This window comes from Amia ocellicauda, chromosome 5 (genome assembly GCF_036373705.1).
Source record: "Amia ocellicauda isolate fAmiCal2 chromosome 5, fAmiCal2.hap1, whole genome shotgun sequence".
Classification (NCBI taxonomy): Eukaryota; Metazoa; Chordata; class Actinopteri; order Amiiformes; family Amiidae; genus Amia; species Amia ocellicauda.
Window position 1 is genome coordinate 14,006,341 of NC_089854.1, and position 20,815 is coordinate 14,027,155.

The 20,815-nt window shown below is 38.9% G+C and overlaps 1 protein-coding gene across 2 annotated transcripts in view; it reads left to right on the forward strand.

Annotated features, from left to right (window-relative positions):
- The window catches only part of ltbp4 (latent transforming growth factor beta binding protein 4), a 105,109-nt gene that overhangs the window by 37,207 nt on the left and 47,087 nt on the right, over nt 1–20,815 (forward strand). For both annotated transcript variants that reach the window (XM_066703940.1, XM_066703941.1), the window contains exons 5-8: nt 3,386–3,559; nt 11,953–12,174; nt 15,082–15,365; nt 16,669–16,771. In XM_066703940.1, the coding sequence (XP_066560037.1) occupies nt 3,386–3,559; nt 11,953–12,174; nt 15,082–15,365; nt 16,669–16,771 (783 nt within the window). The remainder of the gene's footprint in view (nt 1–3,385; nt 3,560–11,952; nt 12,175–15,081; nt 15,366–16,668; nt 16,772–20,815) is intronic.

Here is a 20,815-nt window from a genome sequence, read left to right on the forward strand (position 1 = left end):
TGTGGTATCTGGCACCAAGACATTAGCAGCAGATCCTTTAAGTGCTGTAAGTTGCGAGGTGGGGCCTCCATGGATCGGACTTGTTTGTCCAGCACATCCCACAGATGCTTGATTGGAGTGAGATCTGGGGAATTTGGAGGCCAAGTCAACACCTTGAACTCATGATTTATCAGACCAGGCCACCTTCTTCCATTGCTCCATGGTCCAGTTCTGATGCTCAAGTGCCCATTGTAGGCGCTTTCGGCAGTGGACAGGGGTCAGCATGGGCTCCCTGACTGGTCTGCGGCTACGCAGCCCCATACGCAACAAACTGTGATGCACTGTGTGTTCTGACACCTTTCTATCAGAACCAGCATTCACTTTTTCAGCAATTTGAGCTACAGTAGCTCGCCTGTTAGATTGGACCACACGGGCCAGCCTTCATTCCCCACGTGCATCAATGAGCCTTGGCCGCCAATGACCCTGTTGCCGGTTCACCGCTTTTCCTTCCTTGGACAACTTTTGATAGGTACTGGCCACTGCAGACTGGGAACACCCCACAAGAGCTGCAGTTTTGGAGATGCTCTGACCCAGTCGTCTAGCCATCACAATTTGGCCCTTGTCAAAGTCGCTCAGATCCTTACACTTGCCCATTTTTCCTGCTTCGAACACATCAACTTTGAGGACAAAATGTTCACTTGCTGCCTAATATATCCCACCCACTGACAGGTGCCATGATAACGAGATTATCAGTGTTATTCACTTCACCTGTCAGTGGTCATAATGTTATGGCTGATCAGTGTATAACATCAAATTAAAGAAAATGTTCTTGACTTTTATAAAGGCTTAATCGTCTGACCGAGTAAATGGCCGATTGCGCAATCCTGTAGCTCAGGCTGGGAAGGCCTTACATACTTGAGTAAGTCGTCATTTGAAAGCTTCCGGTCTCTAGGTTCAAATAACCCATGCAGACATTAGCGTCTGTGTATTTTTTAGTTTTGAAAAATATCTAATTTATTTCTGTTTTATTACAATGTTGCTCCGAAAATAATGGGGCATAGTGTATAAGGTTAATTAATAATACCAATTAATAATACCAATTAATAATTGCGCTTGGGTAACATGTGAGATGGTCTCTGAGGCACAGACCCTGGTGAATGAGACGGTGATTCTATTGTTGAACTGGGGATGGGAGAGATCGATAGATCTCTACTATAGATATACAAATAAATGAGACTGTAGAAGTGAGCCTTTGTTATAGTAGCTTCCATATGAGATAGGAATGCGATACCTGCGTTCACAACACAACCAGGTTTCTGAACAGATGCCCTGTAATTTGCAGGCCTCCTGGGTTGTATCACTTCCCAATGCTTGGCTCTAGATAAGACTCTTGTCTTTTAGCCCTTGCCCAGAATGAATCACTATTTACTGCTGTATCCCAGGTGCAGTTCTGAACTGGAATTCCTCTGCCACCGCCTGTCTGAGATCCAACTAGGAAGAGAGCAAAAGAGTGCTTTTCACGACAGAGAGAGGGGCTATGTCCCTGCAGCCTGTACTGCAGCTGAACACGGCACAAGGTGACCTTACTCCAAGGCTTTGTACTCAGTCAGGGATTCCAGCAGAGTGACCAGCCAACACTGTCTGACATAATTGTCCAGAGGATTAGTTAAAGTGTGTAATTTTTATGTTCTATTATTATCTTTTATAAATCGTTATAAAACTAAAAAGGACACCCACACTTTCTCAAATACTTTCAGTACACTGCTGCGTGTGCAAATGGGAGTGTAGGAGAGTCAAGGTCAGTAGATAAATAACTGTAGTAAAACAGTTACTCCAAATGTGGCAAAAGGCACCTGCAATCTTGTCTAGAATGGACAGGAAACTGCTAAAGAATATTGGATAGATTAAAGAGGTGGTGTTGTGTTTGCTTGCCTGCTTGCTTTCTCATTCTCTCGTTGTGTTATTGTATGGGTGTTGACCAGAATGTCTAGACATAACTCCAACATATATCAATAAAACTATTAGACCCACACTTCCACTATATGTATACACATGCACACACCATTTCCTGATTCTTTGAAATAATGAATCATAGACTAGTTTGTAATGTTTGTGGAAACTGCATCAAACGATGGCAGTAGATTGTAGAAAGCATACCTCTTCAGAATTAGTAGAATCTGCTAAGTATCTTTTTACCCTTGGATGGTCTATTTTTATTTGTAACCAACTAATATTGTTTATGATAACATCCCAGTTTATTCAAGGCATCCATGAGAGATTGGTTTGGTTTTGCTATATCTGAGTAGAGCAGACTGTTTATCTTGCAGGTGTTCCTTAAAGTTGCACCAGAAGGGAAGTGGTGTGAAGTAGTGGTTAGGGCTCTGGACTTGTAACTGTTGGGTTATGGTTTCAAATTCTGTGTTGGACCTTGGCTGTTGTACCTTTTAAGCAAGTTAATTAAAAGCTATTTAAAAACAAAACAAAAACATGTAGGGCTAGACCAAACCAAATGTAGACCTACCCGTGAATCACAAAGTACAATTCTGTATGCTATCAAGGTTGAAGCTATGTTCTACTAGTATTACACATCAAAAACGTCATAGGGTACACCTTTGGAAATTGCCATTCATGTGCAGGTCGGTGTTTGACAAATAAAATGATTGTAAAAATAATGCATGTTCAATATAATTCCCTACATTGAATGATTTATATAGTTAGTTATTTATTTGTTTCCAGAAGAAAACCTAACCAAAGCAGACGCTAACACATTTTTCCACTGCCGTGTCCTAGAAGTGCTGAATGACACAGAAATCACACTCCACGGTACCGGACTAGCTTCTCATAGACTTCCCCTGCCTTTGTTTAATGGATGGCTGGAAAAACAAAAACCATTGCCCACAACAGAGGAACTCCTAGTGTCGTATTGTAGGCAGCCTGCACTGAAGAGTTAACAGTTCTGTGTGATGGATTGGATCCCTTATAAACATTGTGTTTGGAGTGCAGCCCAGAGCATGCTCCTTATACTGCTTCCAATTAAGTGGACAGGCATTCATTTCCAAGCAAGCTTTTTGAACCAATTTTTTTTTTTCTTCCTGCAATTTTTTTTTCTTCTTTTTTGGGTAATGCATTTCAGGAAAAAAAAGGGGGAGCATCAGCTTTTTTTCACTGCGTAAATTGTTTCAGGTCCCAGCATAGAGAAGTTACAAAGAAACGGGAGGAGAACTTAGTGTTGCCTTCTGGGTTTGGCTTTTTTTTTTCTTTCTTTTTTTTCTTCTTCTTGCGTTCTACTTCTACTTCTAGGTCTCCCTCTCTCTCCTCTCCTTTGGGATGCAACAGTAACAGTCAGACATGATCCTTCACAAGCTCTTGCTGCTGGTTTACTTGTGCGTTCTGTTTCCCCACCCAGCCAGCAATCAGAGCACGGGAGCTGAGAAGATAAAGGTGCTCTTCACCCCGACAATCTGCAAGGTACGGTGCACCCAGGGACGCTGCACCAATTTCTGCGAGAAGGGCAACATCACCACCCTTTACAGCACCGACCACCGGCGTCCCACACCAGGGGGACCTGGCTTCCGAGTCTGTGAGTAAAGAAAAAACAAACCAACAAGCAATAAAACACTTTTCTATTCTCTCTGGGCAAAATCACGAGTTTCATGTGCTAGACATTTGATTAATTTCTTTGAAACCTTCCTAATCTATGTTTTAGTGATTCCACAGCACCTGCCTAGAACTTCTATGGATTCAAATTAAGTTATGGGACAGGAGGATCCACGAGGGCAGAACAGTAGAGCAGAGGATAGTATGATGTGGAAGGTTTATACAGAGTTAATGCTTTAACTCACCGATGTAAAAGTTGTGTGAGGATACTAGTCAATGTAAAGGACAAGCAGCCAGTCTGTGCTCCATTCTTATCTTGAGATTATCTTGAGCTTTCAGCTCAGAGGATGTTGCATTGTATTGTCAGGTTGCTGCTTTGTGGATACTGTGATGGAAGAAACAGAAGTTGCTAGTGGTGACGATTTCTGCTGGACACCGTTGCACTGTCACTTAGAGAGTGTATGTCCAGGAACAAAACTTCATCTGTAAGTGTAGAGCTTACATGGAAGTCTTTTTTGTAGCGTTTTATTGATTGATTTAGTTTTACTATGGCTTGCTGTGCTGGATTTGCTGTGCCCATACCCTGTTGTTTAGTCTAGTTATCTCAGTTAATAAGTTAAGAGTATTACATATCTTAGCACATTGCTAGACTATTGTTTTTTCAGTTGTTCTTTGATAAGTATGTGCGAGTGGATATATGTCACCTTTTGCACCAGCAGGGCTCAGACACCACTTTCTGACACCAATTTGATTACTGACACACTCTGAGGTTAAATAACTAACAGCTATGAAGCCTGAAGATCAGGTTCTCCCTAATAAAGGCATAACGTTAGCAAACTTTCTTTTTAATCTCCTGTATTATTTGGTGTGTATTCCCAGTGGTAGAACAAGCAGAAAAATGAAGAAAACCTTTCAATTCAGCACATGAAGTTCATTGTACCAGTGAATTATGTATTTATTTTTCATTTGTTTGAAATTCTGTCCTTTCAAACCCACATTGACAGACCAACCTTGTGGTTGATTCCCAGGTAGGATAGATTTTCATATATAAAGTTGATATTGGTATGATATAAAGCTGATTGTGTCTGTTTAACTTGAATGAGGAACACGTCTACTTTTTGAATGCACTAGCTGTCATCAAAAAAGGTCTCCTAAACATCTTCTCCAGAAGACTTAATTTGCAGTTAGCTGCATCTTTCATTAAATTTTTCATCTTCTTTTTCTCCTCTGCCTGTTTTATGTTTTATGTTCATTCCAACCTTGTAAACGTACAAATTCCCACATTGAGTTTTTCCCTTACTGACTGTAGCTGTGTTCCCATGCTCTTTCTGACATACGGTGTATGATTGGGAAATTCCTTGCACTTTAGCAGTCGCTGTTTTTTCATTTCACTTCAAAGTCTATACCTTTTTATTTTTTTTAAGATCAAGCTATGCAGGCTAGTTAATGCAAGTGTGTTCTTCAGCACTTGAACTATCAGCGCTAAATTTAACTTAGAGGCACACATTTTCCTGGAAAAGGAGACCAATGCAACAGTTAAACATTTGGGGTTCTGTTGCGCCAATGGAGACTGTTACAAACAGTTGCTTCCCTGTCCATTTTGAATTCCCTCTCCAGTTTTATCACATCACTTCTATAACAGCTGGCTGTCATTTATAATAGCAGATGCAGTAGAGGGGACAAAAAGGGGGGAAAAAAACATTGTATGCCTTAAAAAAGTGTTACAGAAGATAATATTTGGTATAAAATTCATGCTTGATCCTAGATTATTTATGTATTTCATCAGTACGTGTCAGTAGTTAGTTCATTCATTGTCTTTAATAAACTGCATTGTTGTCTCATCTATCATCTAAAATATCTCATTAGTAACAATTTGTGTCCTAAGGTTTGGTCACTGTCATATTTTGCTACAATCTTGTTCTCATAGTTTTTCAACTTTCCAGAATTGTTCTGTGAGTTATTTTTGTATATGAAGCTACGCAAATAGGTATTTACATGGGAATTGCATTGGATTTCTGCATGCGTACTTCTATTTCACAACCTGACAACACTGCAAGGCTCAGATTCTTCATCTAACCAAGCTGGGGAGAATCTGGTCCTAATGGACTTACCAAAGGAGCTGGAGTCATGTGTCTTTCATTTGGGATGAAAGCTTTCAAATAGTGCAAATGTTTGCAGCCTGGAACTATCTCCACACATGCCTAGAATATGTGTGAAACTATGTGTGCTTCCCAAGCCCTTTACTGTGAACATATGACCTGATACTGTACATTAAAAGCCAACAAAATGACCCATTCAAAATTAAACCCAATAGATCCATCGCCCCTCAACCCAGGGGAGGGGGAATGGGAAAAGTCCAGCTGGCACATCTTGGTTATGTTTACCTGCGATTCTGAAGAAGGGGGCTGAAGAAACATAACAGTTTGTTTCATATCATATTTTTTAGTGCTCTGAGAAACGTAGTAGTAGTAAAAACAGTATATTTCTTATTATTTCAACCCTACACCTCTGTCTGGGGGAAAGCAATTAAAAATAAAGTAATTGACTAATTGACTAAGATATTGAGCATTTAGTGATCACTATTGATAAGAGCCAACACTGTGTGTAAAGTCTGACAGAGATCATTCTACTTCTAATCCGTTTCTATCCTTTTTCCTGATCGCCTGTTCTCTGGCTTGGCTCCTGTGAAACTCGAAATGCTTTTCCTTTTCTTTTTCCTGCTGATAACGGCTTCTAACATTTCAGGGAGCTTTTTGCAGTCAAGCACATTGTGTTCAAATTCCACTCTGCTTACCTTACACATGCTAGAAAAAGATGAGCTTGTAGAGGAAAGCAATGCAATTGTTGGGAAAGCAGGATTCTTAAGAGTTATAGTGTGGAAAGTTAGAAATCTATATTAGCTATCTGTTTGATTGTATTGATTGATTGCAGGTAATAATTAATTTGTATACTTCACCATTACTAATAAGCTAAAAAAACATGTAAAGGACATGTATGTAGCTTGGTTTGGAACACTACTGGGTAAAAAAATAATGTAGAAGAACTGTGGGATGTCGATACAGATCCCTTCTCTGTGAAAAGTGAATGATCTTGTAACTTTCAATTAACTTGTAAAGCCTTACATCAGTGAAACTAATCTTCGGAAGGGAATAAAACTTTATAAAAAATTAAATAAAAAGTTTGGTAACTCTATACGGTAAGACTCTGACTCATACATTTGTTTGGTACCATATTTTCTGTTTACTAACTAGATCTTCTAAAGTTACTACACTAAATCAAACCTCCTACTAGTGGTGTAATGCTTGTAAGTTTATGCTTGGCCTTGTCCTCACAGGAAACCACTGAAAAGCAACCCAAAAACATCAAGAAAAAACAAGAACAGACATTTTTGGTCATGTTTATTAGTAACTTGCTGCCTTTCGGCCACAAAGAATATGTGAAATAAGATATAATGTCCTTAACTATAACCCTCCGGTTATTTCCATACCTAGACTATGAAAGTGTATTGTGAAGTAATATATGTACATTTATATTGAATATATTATTACATTACTTGGATCGCATCTAGCAAATTAGATGTATCAGACTAGTTTTCATAAAACACACTAAGCATGAAGTTTACAGTGTCATAAAGTTCACACCTGGATGGGAGTCGGGTTTGTAGGGGGAGACATTATTACCTGAAAATGTGAAAAATGTGTAAATCGCAGAGAGATGGAGACAGAGAGAGAGAGAGAGAGAAGAAAACTATGGTTCTTGCAGCTGCAAATTGGTGGGTTAGAAGTTACAGCTGACCGCTTGTCCCAGAGGTGATGTAATTGTTTTCGGGAATAGAAAGAAGTAATAGAAAACGATCAGAAACCTTCTCCTGAGCGTGTCTTCCCTCTCCATCACAAATCCACACATTTGATTGTCCCTGAGTTCTTAGTTTCCAAAAAACATATTTGTCTCTCCTTCTTACTTAATTTTAATAACCAGGATTTTGAAGTGATTGTGTAGCTGCCACCTAGAAGTGGGTGTGAAATAAGCCATTCTCAAATGTGGCACTTTGACAATCACTGTGACAGACAATCGGACTCCTCCCTAATGTAGCTGAGTTGATTGGCCAGGGGCCCACTCAGAGATAAGGAGTGGAAATGGAGCTGCCATTACATGAGGGGAGCTTGGGTGCTGAAATGTTCATTCTGCAAAGTCCCTCAGACGGAAAATCCATCCAAACCTACCAGAGGAAGGGCAGAGCACTAAAAATGATTGAGCTGTGTGGATTTTGGACAGCTTTCAGCTCCGGTCCATTAAGACAAAGGGTCTCAAAAAAAAAAAAAAAAAGCGTTAAAATGTTTAATGAGAGTAATTTTAAGGGCCCTCAAAGAGTTAGAAGTCATATTTTATCCTCTATGGTCCTCTAAATACATCCCTTGTTGGAGTTTCAAGACGTGCATCCTTATTTTGCTCCACAAACACGTTCAGCTCTGGAAAGACAAATGAGCCCCCTGGCCTTCTTTCCTTCTCAATTGCTTTTCCTTTCTCTGCAAGGTTGAAGACCTAATACTGCAGTATAGCCGTCCACTTAACCTACAGCACAATTGTTGCCCACAGCTTGCATCAAGGGTTGACTTGTGGGTATACTTTGGAATGGAGATTTTATGCCCATCTATATAATTTTAAACCTGTCAAAAAGTCAATAGAACCACATCCTTTCCCCCAGATAAAATTGTACAGTGAGGGAAAAAAGTATTTGATCCCCTGCTGATTTTGTACGTTTGCCCACTGACAAAGAAATTATCAGTCTATAATTTTAATGGTAGGTGTATTTTAACAGTGAGAGACAGAATAACAACAAAAAAATCCAGAAAAACGCATTTCAAAAAAGTTATAAATTGATTTGCATGTTAATGAGGGAAATAAGTATTTGATCCCCTATCAATCAGCAAGATTTCTGGCTCCCAGGTGTCTTTTATACAGGTAATGAGCTGAGATTAGGAGCACTCTCTTAAAGGGAGTGCTCCTAATCTCAGCTTGTTACCTGTATAAAAGACACCTGTCCACAGAAGCAATCAATCAATCAGATTCCAAACTCTCCACCATGGCCAAGACCAAAGAGCTGTCCAAGGATGTCAGGGACAAGATTGTAGACCTACACAAGGCTGGAATGGGCTACAAGACCATCGCCAAGCAGCTTGGTTAGAAGGTGACAACAGTTGGTGCGATTATTCGCAAATGGAAGAAACACAAAATAACTGTCAGTCTCCCTCGGTCTGGGGCTCCATGCAAGATCTCACCTTGTGGAGTTTCAATGATCATGAGAACGGTGAGGAATCAGCCCAGAACTACATGGGAGGATCTTGTTAATGATCTCAAGGCAGCTGGGACCATAGTCACCAAGAAAACAATTGGTAACACACTACGCCGTGAAGGACTGAAATCCTGCAGCGCCCGCAAGGTCCCCCTGCTCAAGAAAGCACATGTACAGGCCCGTCTGAAGTTTGCCAACATCTGAATGATTCAGAGGAGAACTGGGTGAAAGTGTTGTGGTCAGATGAGACCAAAATTAAGCTCTTTGTCATCAACTCAACTCGCCATGTTTGGAGGAGGAGGAATGACCCCAAGAACACCATCCCCACCGTCAAACATGGAGGTGGAAACATTATGCTTTGGGGGTGTTTTTCTGCTAAGGGGACAGGACAACTGCACCACATCAAAGGGACGATGGACGGGGCCATGTACCGTCAAATCTTGGGTGAGAACCTCCTTCCCTCAGCCAGGGCATTGAAAATGGGTCATGGATGGGTATTCCAGCATGATAATGACCCAAAACACACAGCCAAGGCAACAAAGGAGTGGCTCAAGAAGAAGCACATTAAGGTCCTGGAGTGTCCTAGCCAGTCTGCAGACCTTAATCCCATAGAAAATCTGTGGAGGGAGCTGAAGGTTTCAGTTGCCAAGCGTCAGCCTCGAAACCTTAATGACTTGGAGAGGATCTGCAAAGAGGAGTGGGACAAAATCCCTCCTGAGATGTGTGCAAACCTGGTGGCCAACTACAAGAAACGTCTGACCTCTGTGATTGCCAACAAGGGTTTTGCCACCAAGTACTAAGTCGAAGGGGTCAGATACTTATTTCCCTCATTAACATGCAAATCAATTTATAACTTTTTTGAAATGCGTTTTTCTGGATTTTTTTGTTGTTATTCTGTCTCTCACTGTTAAAATACACCTACCATTAAAATTATAGACTGATCATTTCTTTGTCAGTGGGCAAACGTACAAAATCAGCAGGGGATCAAATACTTTTTTCCCCCACTGTAGCTACGTCTTTCCTAAATTGTCAAATATTATCAACATTTTCAAATAAACCACTCAATAGTGCCTAGCGCCCTGCTAGATTAAAAAATAACTTTGATTTTCAAGCTGGCTTTCTCATCTGTTTTGTGAGGATGGCCAATACCACACTTCCAATGGATTGTATCAATTGTGGCTACATGCTGCCTGTCCTCTTTACCATTTGAAATGAACACCATGTGTGGGAATAGTAAAGTCATCTGTATTAGATAATTGGTAATTTGTCTAGTTTGACATGTTTTCTGGACTGGACGTTTAATTATAGTGGGTTGATTTGAAGGGCACAACAGGTCAAATCCAGGAAAGCAATGCAGTTGTTTAATACACTGATAGATATATGTATGTATTTTTTGTGGTTTACCATCTCTCTAGGGCTTTTGCAAAATGAAAATTACATAAAAGTAAATAAATTACATTAAGGTAAAAAAAAAAAAAGATTTAGCCATCCTATAATAACTTTTGGGAAACAATGAAAATGGACTGATGGATATTCTTTTACGATATGTGTTTTTTCTCTCAGTTTAGTATTTATTCATGTACTTGCTTTTGAAAGCTTTTGCTTTTCTGAAGCCTCTGGGAACTCCTGCATAGAGTTTGTATCAGAAAAATCACCAGTCACTCACACAGAAAAACAAATCTTGCTTTCTGTCTTATAACAAGTTATTATGTATTCCAGCTGACATTGGCAAACTAACCCCCCTGCCATCCCCCTCCCTCACAGTGAGATGGAGGAAGATATATTACAATCTCCCAGGTGGCTGGAGGGGGAAGGGTGCAAGGATCTCTCTTTTGAAATTGAAATGCAAAAATAAATGAACACAGATTTTCCAATTATTAGCATTTAAATTGGTGTGTCTGTGTACTAGGTTGAAGGTAGATGGGTGGGGGGCATTGATTTGATTTGCTTTTTTTTACAGTGAGCTTGGAAAAACAGATTCAGTAATGGAAAATAAATCCTGGAGCTATTCATGATTCCATTCTAGTGTACAATCCGCTGTACATTTTTCAGGCAGCTGTTTGTTCTGTCCTGTTTGACAGATTTATATCTAACTGCCAGTCTGTCTACTTATTTTATCTGCCTTATCTGTCTGTCTGTGTTGGTAGGAAGAAAGATATTCAGATAAGCATGGGATCTAATGGGGAAAGACAGCTTAGTCTGATACATGTTTCATTGATACCTGTGTTGAAACTGCCATAGAAACTGCACACTGATAGGTCGGCATGCAGTTCACAAGCAATTTGTCTTTGGCTGCAGGTTATTTTACATGTATCTGCTCAAGCCCAAAGTGTGGCACACATTGCACTGTAATCAATGTGAGCATCTGATGTATAAAGCATATCCTGTCATCTGATATATCGGATCAAGGAACAAAAGCATCTATTTTCCATTGAGTAGCCATCCATTGACAAAGGCAAGGAAAGTGTAAACAGTGATATTCCAATTGTGTTTATCCTTTTGTTGGCTATTCAGTAAGAATGAAATCAGAGTTCTGCTATAAAAAGGACAATAAAAGCTAGTCTGATCCAAGGTATCTTTCTGTCTCACAGCCGTGAGAAAACGCCAAACATCTTGTCTGGAATGAACATTCCAGGTTTCTATCTTGTTCAGTGCCCTGTTTCCCTTCTTCTGCTATTCAGACAGTCCCTCGGTACAGTACAGGGCTATACCATGTCCAATCATAAAGTATGTAGAAAGGAAAATGAAAAAACTTGTATCTGTACAATTATGCGTGTTTGATACCACCTACTTCCATTCAGGTTTTTGCTATTGAGTATTTCAAGCTGGGGATTGCATTGCCTTCCTGCTATGGAGAAATTAAGTCACTTTCCCCATGGTACTTAAACACTGTACTCTATATTTTAACTTCCCGAGCTGCTATGTGTGCTGGTGCATTTGTGCATGTGTGCCTTTTTAGTGTTGTTTCATTACAGTTCTAATAAAATGTCAGGCTTCTCAAGAAAGGACTGTGTTGTAAGTCTTTCCCATATAATAATGTATCTTTCTCTCTCTCTTTCTCTCCATTTTCTCGATCCCTCCAGTCCTGTGTCCACTGCTGTGCAACAACGGAGGAGTGTGTATTCATAAAGACGTCTGCCTGTGCCCCCCAACCTTCACAGGGAAATTCTGCCAGATCCCCATCCAATCCTCCACCAATGAGATCGAGAAGCCGCCCTCCAGAGCCCCTGCCTTACCCAATCAGCAGGGTCTGACTCAGTCCGAGTACACCCTGCCCCTGCAAAACCACGAATCGCAGCAGAGCGGTAAGATATGTGCTGGCGTTAACTTCCACAAAGCAGCCAACATGTTCCTAAGTGTGGATGTGTGTGCAGTTTATGCCTGTCTTGGTGAATCTGAAACTGGTTTCTCTGCTAGCTGAGTATTCCAATGAACACTTTTTTTTTTTTTTTTTAAGTGAATATTACAGAAAAAAATTAAATTAAAAAAAAAAATGTGGTAAAATTCCCCCAAAACCCATAAAAGAGTTACACTATACTACTTAACTTTTTTGAGGCGTTAATAAGATACATGACATCATAATATGCTCAATCCAACTCAAGGCTTTTAAACAATACATTTACTGTTCGATTACCAAATTATAAGTCCTGTTTGGCTTGTTCTGTCTGTAGCCCATCCCCATCATCTATTCGGAGAATAAACAAATGCCTGTGTTTTAGTCTTTCCTTAATCTCTGGTTCATTCGATTGCTGACAGTGCACTTTGCAATTGACACAGAATGAATGTCCTGTTAGATTCAGTTAACAGAAGAGGGAATCGGTGGTTTGCTGACTTTTTGTAAAATATTCTGGATACAAAAAGCAAGAGAAGGACAGCAAATGTCAGTAGATCAATCCATATTCCACTGAGGGTACTTTGGGTAATGGTCAGAGCATGGATGCAGTTAAAAAGAAATCCTAATGCAGCTACAAACAGAAATAAATTGAGCTTAATTCAAAGACTAACGCTATATTGTCCACTTTGATTTAAAGTCCCTTAATTGTAACGAGGGGTTCATCAGTCTGTTCAGGAACAAATAATCTCCTCTGATGTTTAATAAAAAATACTTAACCTCTGATGAATATATCTTGATATTCAAAATGTACTGCCCTCCCCTCTCCCCATGTACCAAATATTTTGAGTCTGGACTGTGACGATATTTCTTAAAGTAGAAATGATAAAGATTACTAGGCTGTATCCAAATACTTAAGGGTTGAACCTTATTATTTTCTGGTTGAAAAGGAAGAATTTGATACTCCTCTTGCAGGAAAGCATATGCACATTACTAGAGTCAAGGGCTGTTCATCAATGTTGAAAGCTTTAGAAAAATAAATTAAGGTGTCAGATTTCAAAGTTGAAAAAACATGCTTTACAAAGGGGAATGCTAAAGGGTAGTCAAAAGTGAATGGCATACAAAAAAATGTATTTCGAGCTACCAAAGTGAACACCAGGGTCAAACATCTTTATATGTACTTTATATGTACTATCTCTTTATGCCCCTGTTTCTAGTGCTAATATGCAGAGCCCTACAAGTAAAAATGTTATGAATACAGACCATAGTCTGCAAATATATTTGTAATGTTAGGATGTATTTCTTGGATTGCATTTAAACCCATTTATAGGCCAGGGTCTATGTTTTTTTTTGTAGGTAATTATGATTGCAATTGCTACAGTAATATGTCATGTCCTATTTAGAAGATTAATTGGTCTACAAAATGTAGTCTATTAATTTCTTCCCTTTTTAAGGCAAGTATTTTGTTTTTTTTCCTTCAGTTATAATTTTTTCTCTTCACCAACAGGTGTTTAATGTGGAGAACTAGTACGTTACTTGAGGCTCATTTTGGGTACATTTAATCCAAACAGTGAAACTTGTCAGTTGTTTCAAAATGCCGTTTCCCGAAAAAGAGGCACAAAGGGAACCTCTGTTCTCCCAGGTGACTATGTATACGGGGGGGAACTATAACTGTGTGGCACTAACATGGCCAGACAGAGTGAAATAGTTAGGAAATTAATGGAGCGATTGAGAGGGTCATAAATTTTAGGAAGCAACCTGGAAAGAAAATGTACCAAAAATAAAAAGAAAAAACTAAGGCAGAAAGTGTTTCCAAACAGCTTGAGTGCAGACTTTGTAACTGTCGGAAACGTGTTAGTGCTTTTGAAGAGGTGCAAAAGCGAAATGCAGTTCTGATTTGGAGCAACAACAAAAAATGAATTTCTCCAGGTGGGAAAACAACAACAGAACACACAAACATACATCTATTTTAATTCTCAGCTAGGTGAAATGTATTGTCCATAAAAAAAAAAATTACTAAATTTTTAACAACAATACCAACAGTGTTTTCGTGGTGCGTAATTCATTGTAAGCAGAAAACACAATTACAAGCCCAGCTTATTCCAGCAGATTTGTTTTTCTTTTGAAATAATTTGCTATGATTTGGCAATGAAATAACTTGCAACAAATTAGATTGCTGAGTGATGTGGCTGAATCATTCTTTTTCAGCTTTTTTTTTTGCACTGTGAAACCACACATTAAGAGCTGCATGTGTGTAAATCTCCTAAGAATGTCAAAAGAATTATCTACATCAAATCCCCAAGCTGAAACAATGTGGGTGGCGAACACTTCCTTTTGACACTTGCGAGCTGTTTGTACTAATTGACTGCCTCAGCCCTCTCAATATTTGTATTGAAGCGATCCAGTAAGAAAATCTATTAATTGACAAAATGGAAGAGAGCTGAAACAGAAGAAGTCAGCCAGAGTTAAGCTATCTCCTTAGGGTTCCATTTGTAAGATTATAATAATAATAATAATAATAATAATAATAATAATAATAATAATAATAATAATACACTTAAAATTATGCATCAAATATTTTCCTTTTCCAAGAAGAAAATAAGGACACGGAAAAATACACTTTGTTGAAAATGTTCTGATGTTTGCCTGCCTCTAACCCTGTTGTAGAAATGTACGGTTAGTATTGTCTGATAGATTACTCTGGGTTTTGAAGTATCAGGGCTAACATTACCAAAAGAGAATATTCTGTCCTGTGAGACTGAGGAAATATCCCAGATTTGCCAGACCCACTGAGGAGCACTTATAAAGACATGGTTCAGAGTAAATTGACATGGGATCTTGGTTTCACACTAAAATACACAACTGTCCTGTTTTCTTACAGTAGGGTCGCCGGTGGTGAAGGTTCGAGTCCAGCATCCCCCTGAAGCTAGTGTGAAGATCCACCAGGTTCTGAGAGTGGGCACCAGGCAGGGGGAAGATGGTGGGGTACAGGATGATGCCACCCTGTGGGCGGGGGCCCTGCCAGGCACCAGAAATGGTCTGCTGCTGGGCGAGAAGGCCGATGCACCCCTGCCTCAAATACAGGCCCAGACAGTGAGAGGGAATCCCAGTTACTCCGAATCTTCAGGGTTCAAGTACTGCTTTAGGGAAATCCTGAACGGTCAGGTAAGGATCTCTCAGTCTTGTCCACAATCTCAGTATATCTACAGATGGTTTGACTAAATTGATTTACAGATCTTTGTGCCTGCCAGGGTCTTAATAATGTAATTTAATGAACTATCAACCAGGTGTAATAAAGACTTGGGTGTTTGGAAATGTTCAGAAGAATTAATTGAGAACTACATTTTTGGGAATACCTTGATGACTGTTTTTCAGAAGAGGGTGTGTGATGATATATATGTCATCTACAGAAAGTGCATTTGTGGGTGCAGATTAACATATTACAGAGTTACTTGTTGATTGTTGAAAAGGATACTGGGATTCTGAAGGATTCTAGCAGTCTCATTTGTATATGTTTTGCAAGTAATGTGGTAAGAGTTGTGTCTCTGATGTTCTTGTAGTTCCATAGTGACTTGAAAGAGAATATAATATTACCAACTGTGGTGCTTGACAAATTAAAGCTGTAAGAGATTACATTATCAGCCCCGACCATCCACTCTTTAGCTGGAGAATTGAACAACCCTATTTGACTTACAATGGAGCTCCCACCCCCCAGCCCCCACTTACTACCTTCCACTCCCCTACTCTCCAGGGAGCTGCTTGGGAATATTTCAGAGAAAGCTCTGGCTCATTTTCCTCGGGTTCATCTGCTGGCTTTACAACATCCCTCCCAGATGAGTTGCTCTCATTTGAATGCATCCTGAGTAAATATTGACATTGAAATGAACAAACAGCTTGATTGCACCAGTTTTGCCAAGACTTTGCAACACATTCCTTGCTCTCATGACCATGGCGATATTCCTACAGTGTTTTTTTTTTTTTTTTTTGCTGCAAAGGTATTAATTATTACTTTAAGAATTACTTGAGAAATTTGATGAATTCGGTATCACTGGATGCTAGCACTGGAGGAGAAGAACAGCATTGTGTTGCCAAAGCTAAACAGATTAATGAATATCTCCTTTTTAAGTTGTAATTACTTTTACCTCATTATGTCCTTGTTTATCCTTTCTGTGCTCTTTCAATATGATTTGATCATAAAATTTGTATTGATCATTGAGTTCTTCTGTAATCAGACATCTAAAAGCTAGCTGAGAGGAAATTCAATGGGGATGACTTTCAATGTTTCACACCGTGCTCTAATGCAGGGATCTGTTTTTCCCATCACAAATATGTAATATATATTTATTTTCCACGATATGACCTTTTGAGGTGCTCCCTGATAAAGTTCAATCGCCCAAGCATGCTTTTTGTTGGTTTAAAAAATCTCATGCAGCGATAACTACAAGTAATTTTCCCCCTTGATTCTTAGTGTTCCTCCCCTCTTCCTGGCTTGAGAACACAAGAGACTTGCTGTCGGGGTGTGGGGCTGGCATGGGGGATACAAGATTGTACGCTGTGCCCTTCCAGTTCAGGTTGGTATCCTTTCCATTCCCTTTAGTCAACAAGGCACTCACACTTCACCAACCCCATTGTGATGTTACCTCCCTCTATAAGAGATACTTTATGTCTTAGGTTGGCACTACACAAGTGGCTGTATTAATGTGATTACTTTCATGGCCGCATACTCATCTGAAATGTCACTGCATGGGAGACAGGAGGTTTAGGAACACATAGTATGGACAGCACTGGTTGCCAGTTCAAAAGATGCTCATTATACAGTTGTTGAAGCAGGGACCGGTTGCATAAAACTATATTAGACTAGTCTAAACCATTAGACTAGTCTTAATTTGATAGTTAGACTAGTCTAATGCAAGTTAGTCAGTTGCATAAAAAAATTAAACTGACTAAGACTTAGCCTGCAAAGTTAGCCTCCTCACCCCGAGCCTAACATAGAATTTAAGTCTATCTTCCCTTTGAAACTGCTTGCCTGAGACTACGGTGACACTGTCACTGATGCTGACAGACAGAGCCTCTCATTAGTTCACACACACTCCACTCTCCCGCCCACAGGCAATCCCCCAAAACATCGAGACTCCTCCCTAAACATTCAATAACCAATCCTGTGGTCCATTTAAGTTTTAGGTAGGTCCTTTTCCAGTAAGCGGATGTTTCCTCTTAAATATTTCCATCATTTCTGCACATCTTTTACACACTGCACACAAAGTGGGTTGATGCTGTTAACTTTTTTGTTATTTTATCCCATGCTTTGAGTGTGATAATGAGCACATATTTTCAGTTACTGTGAACTGGGATCATCACTGTTTTAGAGAAGTGTCTTGAAATCTCCCAGAATGCATTGCGTGATTAAGTAAGACCAGTCTAAGGAAAGACTGTTTTATACAACTGTTTTACCTGAGTGTCTATTGTTAGTATGACTTACAATTATAATAAGACAAAGACTTAGTCTATGTTGATGCAAGCGGCCCCAGGTCAGTGCTTTATTTAAACTATTTGTAGTCCAAACTGCAAATTGAATTGAAAGAACAAATATTAAAATTGAAATGACTGATACAATTTCCATCACTGTTACTCTTTCATTTGTATGATTATCTTGTTTGTTAGTATTGTTAATATATGCATTTAATTTATTTTGTCTCATTGTTTTCTAAGGGTTGCCTTTTTCCAAATTTAGATTTCAGCACTGTCAAAAACATACAAAAACAACATTGATTCTAATACTCAGAATCACTCTGAGTTGTTTAAACAGCCTTGTAGGTTTTCCATAGCAAAGCAAAGAGAACCCAGACGACATCGAAAGAATACATTCCAATCCCAAGACGTCAGACTTTTCTTTTCCCCCTCTTCTTTTTGTTGGAAAGTAAAGCAGAGTATAAATTTGAGCCCAGCAGTGCTATTGGGAACAGAACCAAGTAGTAACCACTTTCCCCAAGCATACGTAGCAGTTGTTATTTTGGAAATCAGTGCAGTAAAGGCATTACAAGTGACTACTTTAACACACAATCGTTTAGTGTCCCCCATTCATTTATTTATGTATTTGTTTACCTCTCAAGCCTGCTTTAGATTTAGATCTCGTAAGACCTATCCTTGGATAGCCAAATGGGGAAATTGACAGCTACCGCACAGAAATGTTTCAACCATTCTGATGGGCAATCTAGTCATGGCCTTGGTAGCTGGTTAAGGAAACCTATGGTTGTCTACAACTGTCAAAGGATCAATCTGATATTCACCTGGCTTTCAATAACACATACTACTAAATCAATTGTTGTATTGTAGCCTACCTTAAAGCTATATGATTATCTCTAACAGCAACTATAACTATAACTTTATATAGCAGGTGTCTCAAACTCTGTTCCTGGAAGGCAATGGTGTCATTTTAGGCCTATTCATACATTTTTTTCTTTACATTTTTGTCTTCACCTTCTTCCAAGACTTAATGCTTGAATGTGTCAAACAAGCCTTTTATGGAGAATAAGCACCAAACATCCAGACACTGTTTTGAAACGGAATGAGACGCTGAAATCTAAAGTCACCCCCCACCCCCCCTTCATCTTCAGTTGTGACTGGCCAGTTCTGACAAAAGATTGAAACCAGAGACCTTTCTGTAAAAATCACTTTAGGTTCTTAATAAATTAAAGTACAAACATATCAGTTACTGCTAAATATAACTTCTGAGCTATTTTCTGCTCAGGGCTCAATATATGTTTGGCTGCTGTTACTCCAGATTATTCCATATTTGTCCATTACTGTAGGCTGTATGTCTCCCATTACTTCTCCATACTCTGACAACATTAGTGGACCCTTATATATTTGTTTCCCTTGCCCTATTTCCACACCAAGCTGATGGGATTCAAGATTTATGCACAGGATATGATTTCTGACAAAGCCTTGCTTTTATTTCAACTGTGAGAGAAAAAAATAAAAAATAAAGCTTGAAATAATTGGAACCACGCACTCATATATTTTCTTCAAGTCATCTGAAATAAAGAAATAACCACTATTCAGCTGTTTTCATTTTAAAGTAACACTTTATTTTTACTTGTTTTAATTGTAGTCATAAATCATTTGCCCTCTTCTGTTGAGATACTGTTCTTAAGACTTCCTATAAAGCTATACTATGTTGTACTAAGTGCTATCAAGAACTAGTCATTTTTCTTTTACCATTTCTATGTGCAGTCTTTATCCAGAGATGAAGGCAAAGAATACATTTCAGCTATTGCTAGCTAAAAGATTGTTTACAAGCTGTATTGATATGTCAGTGCATATTTACTCAGGTAACAAGCATGAAATACAGAGCACCTGCACTTATATACAAAAGTGAGTGTTGACAAACGTCTGAAGCTTGTGAAACCTGAAAGTGCTCAGACTGCTATGGATAATATTAGCATTCCTGTTTCTGTAAATAAATACAATTATGTTTAGCTGGGACCACAACTAGGAAGGAACTTAATTTGTATGCTCTTACATAAATCTTTGCCCTTTTTTATATAGATTGTCTTGAGAACATGAGAACATTTAGCTGTTGAAAGTTCAGCACTGAGTCAAACTTTATAGTGCTTTACAAAGTAAACCTCCTTCTTGCTTGATTGTGGGGTCAACCAAAGTTTAGAGGCTGACACCGAAAGTCACAATGACATATTTCTTCTGGGACTAAACTGTATGACTTTGTCTTTTGTCTCTCTCCATGCAAGGAAGTATTTCAGGAAACAACTGTCTTTTGAATTGGGATTAATCAGGACAGCTTATGCAAATAAATATGGTCTAACTTTTTCTTAACGCATCCATGGGTTTCTCATTTTCTGTAAAGGGAGGGAGAGTTGAACTTTAGCAATGCTGAAATCATCCATTTTAATGCCTTTTTCCATATGACCCTACCACTTTAATGCCACGCCAATGGAAAGATAACATATGACACAAATTAGAAGGTAAAACAAAGCCTTCACTGTTTAAAATGAAATAAATAAATAATAGAGAAAATTTTAAAGCAGACCAACTGACAAAACGATGCTTGTGTAAAGTAATTATGTCACTAGGCAGCTTGTAAACAGTATTCTTGTTATCCTTTATTGTTTCCCTGTGTTCCAGCTTTCTCCTGTGAAAAAGGATCACAGGAAAAAGTGAGACAGGCCTAAACAACAAATATATCAAAGCTCCATGACTTCAGGATAACAATAAACTCATATATTCCAATTATTTGGACTATTTTTGTTTTGTTTGTTTTGTCGGCCGTAACTAAAGACCTATTTAATGGATGGGTTTTCAGTTGACAAAAATATAAACAAAACGCAGATCTCCCTTTTGACATCTCAACTGTAGATATATCCCATCCCTGCAACAGTCCAAAACAGCCTTAAAGTATAATATCTATGTATGTATTTATGTATTCATACATTTCAAAATCTATGAAAACCAACACACTAGGCCCTACCTTTTGTGTCATCATTTTTGTGTTCATGTTGCTCAGAAATGAGTTTATCTTCAGATTTGGGGCTGACCATCCTGGCAGGGAAATGGGAGTGAAATAATTTTTTCCAAACTCAACCTGATCCTGGCTTTTT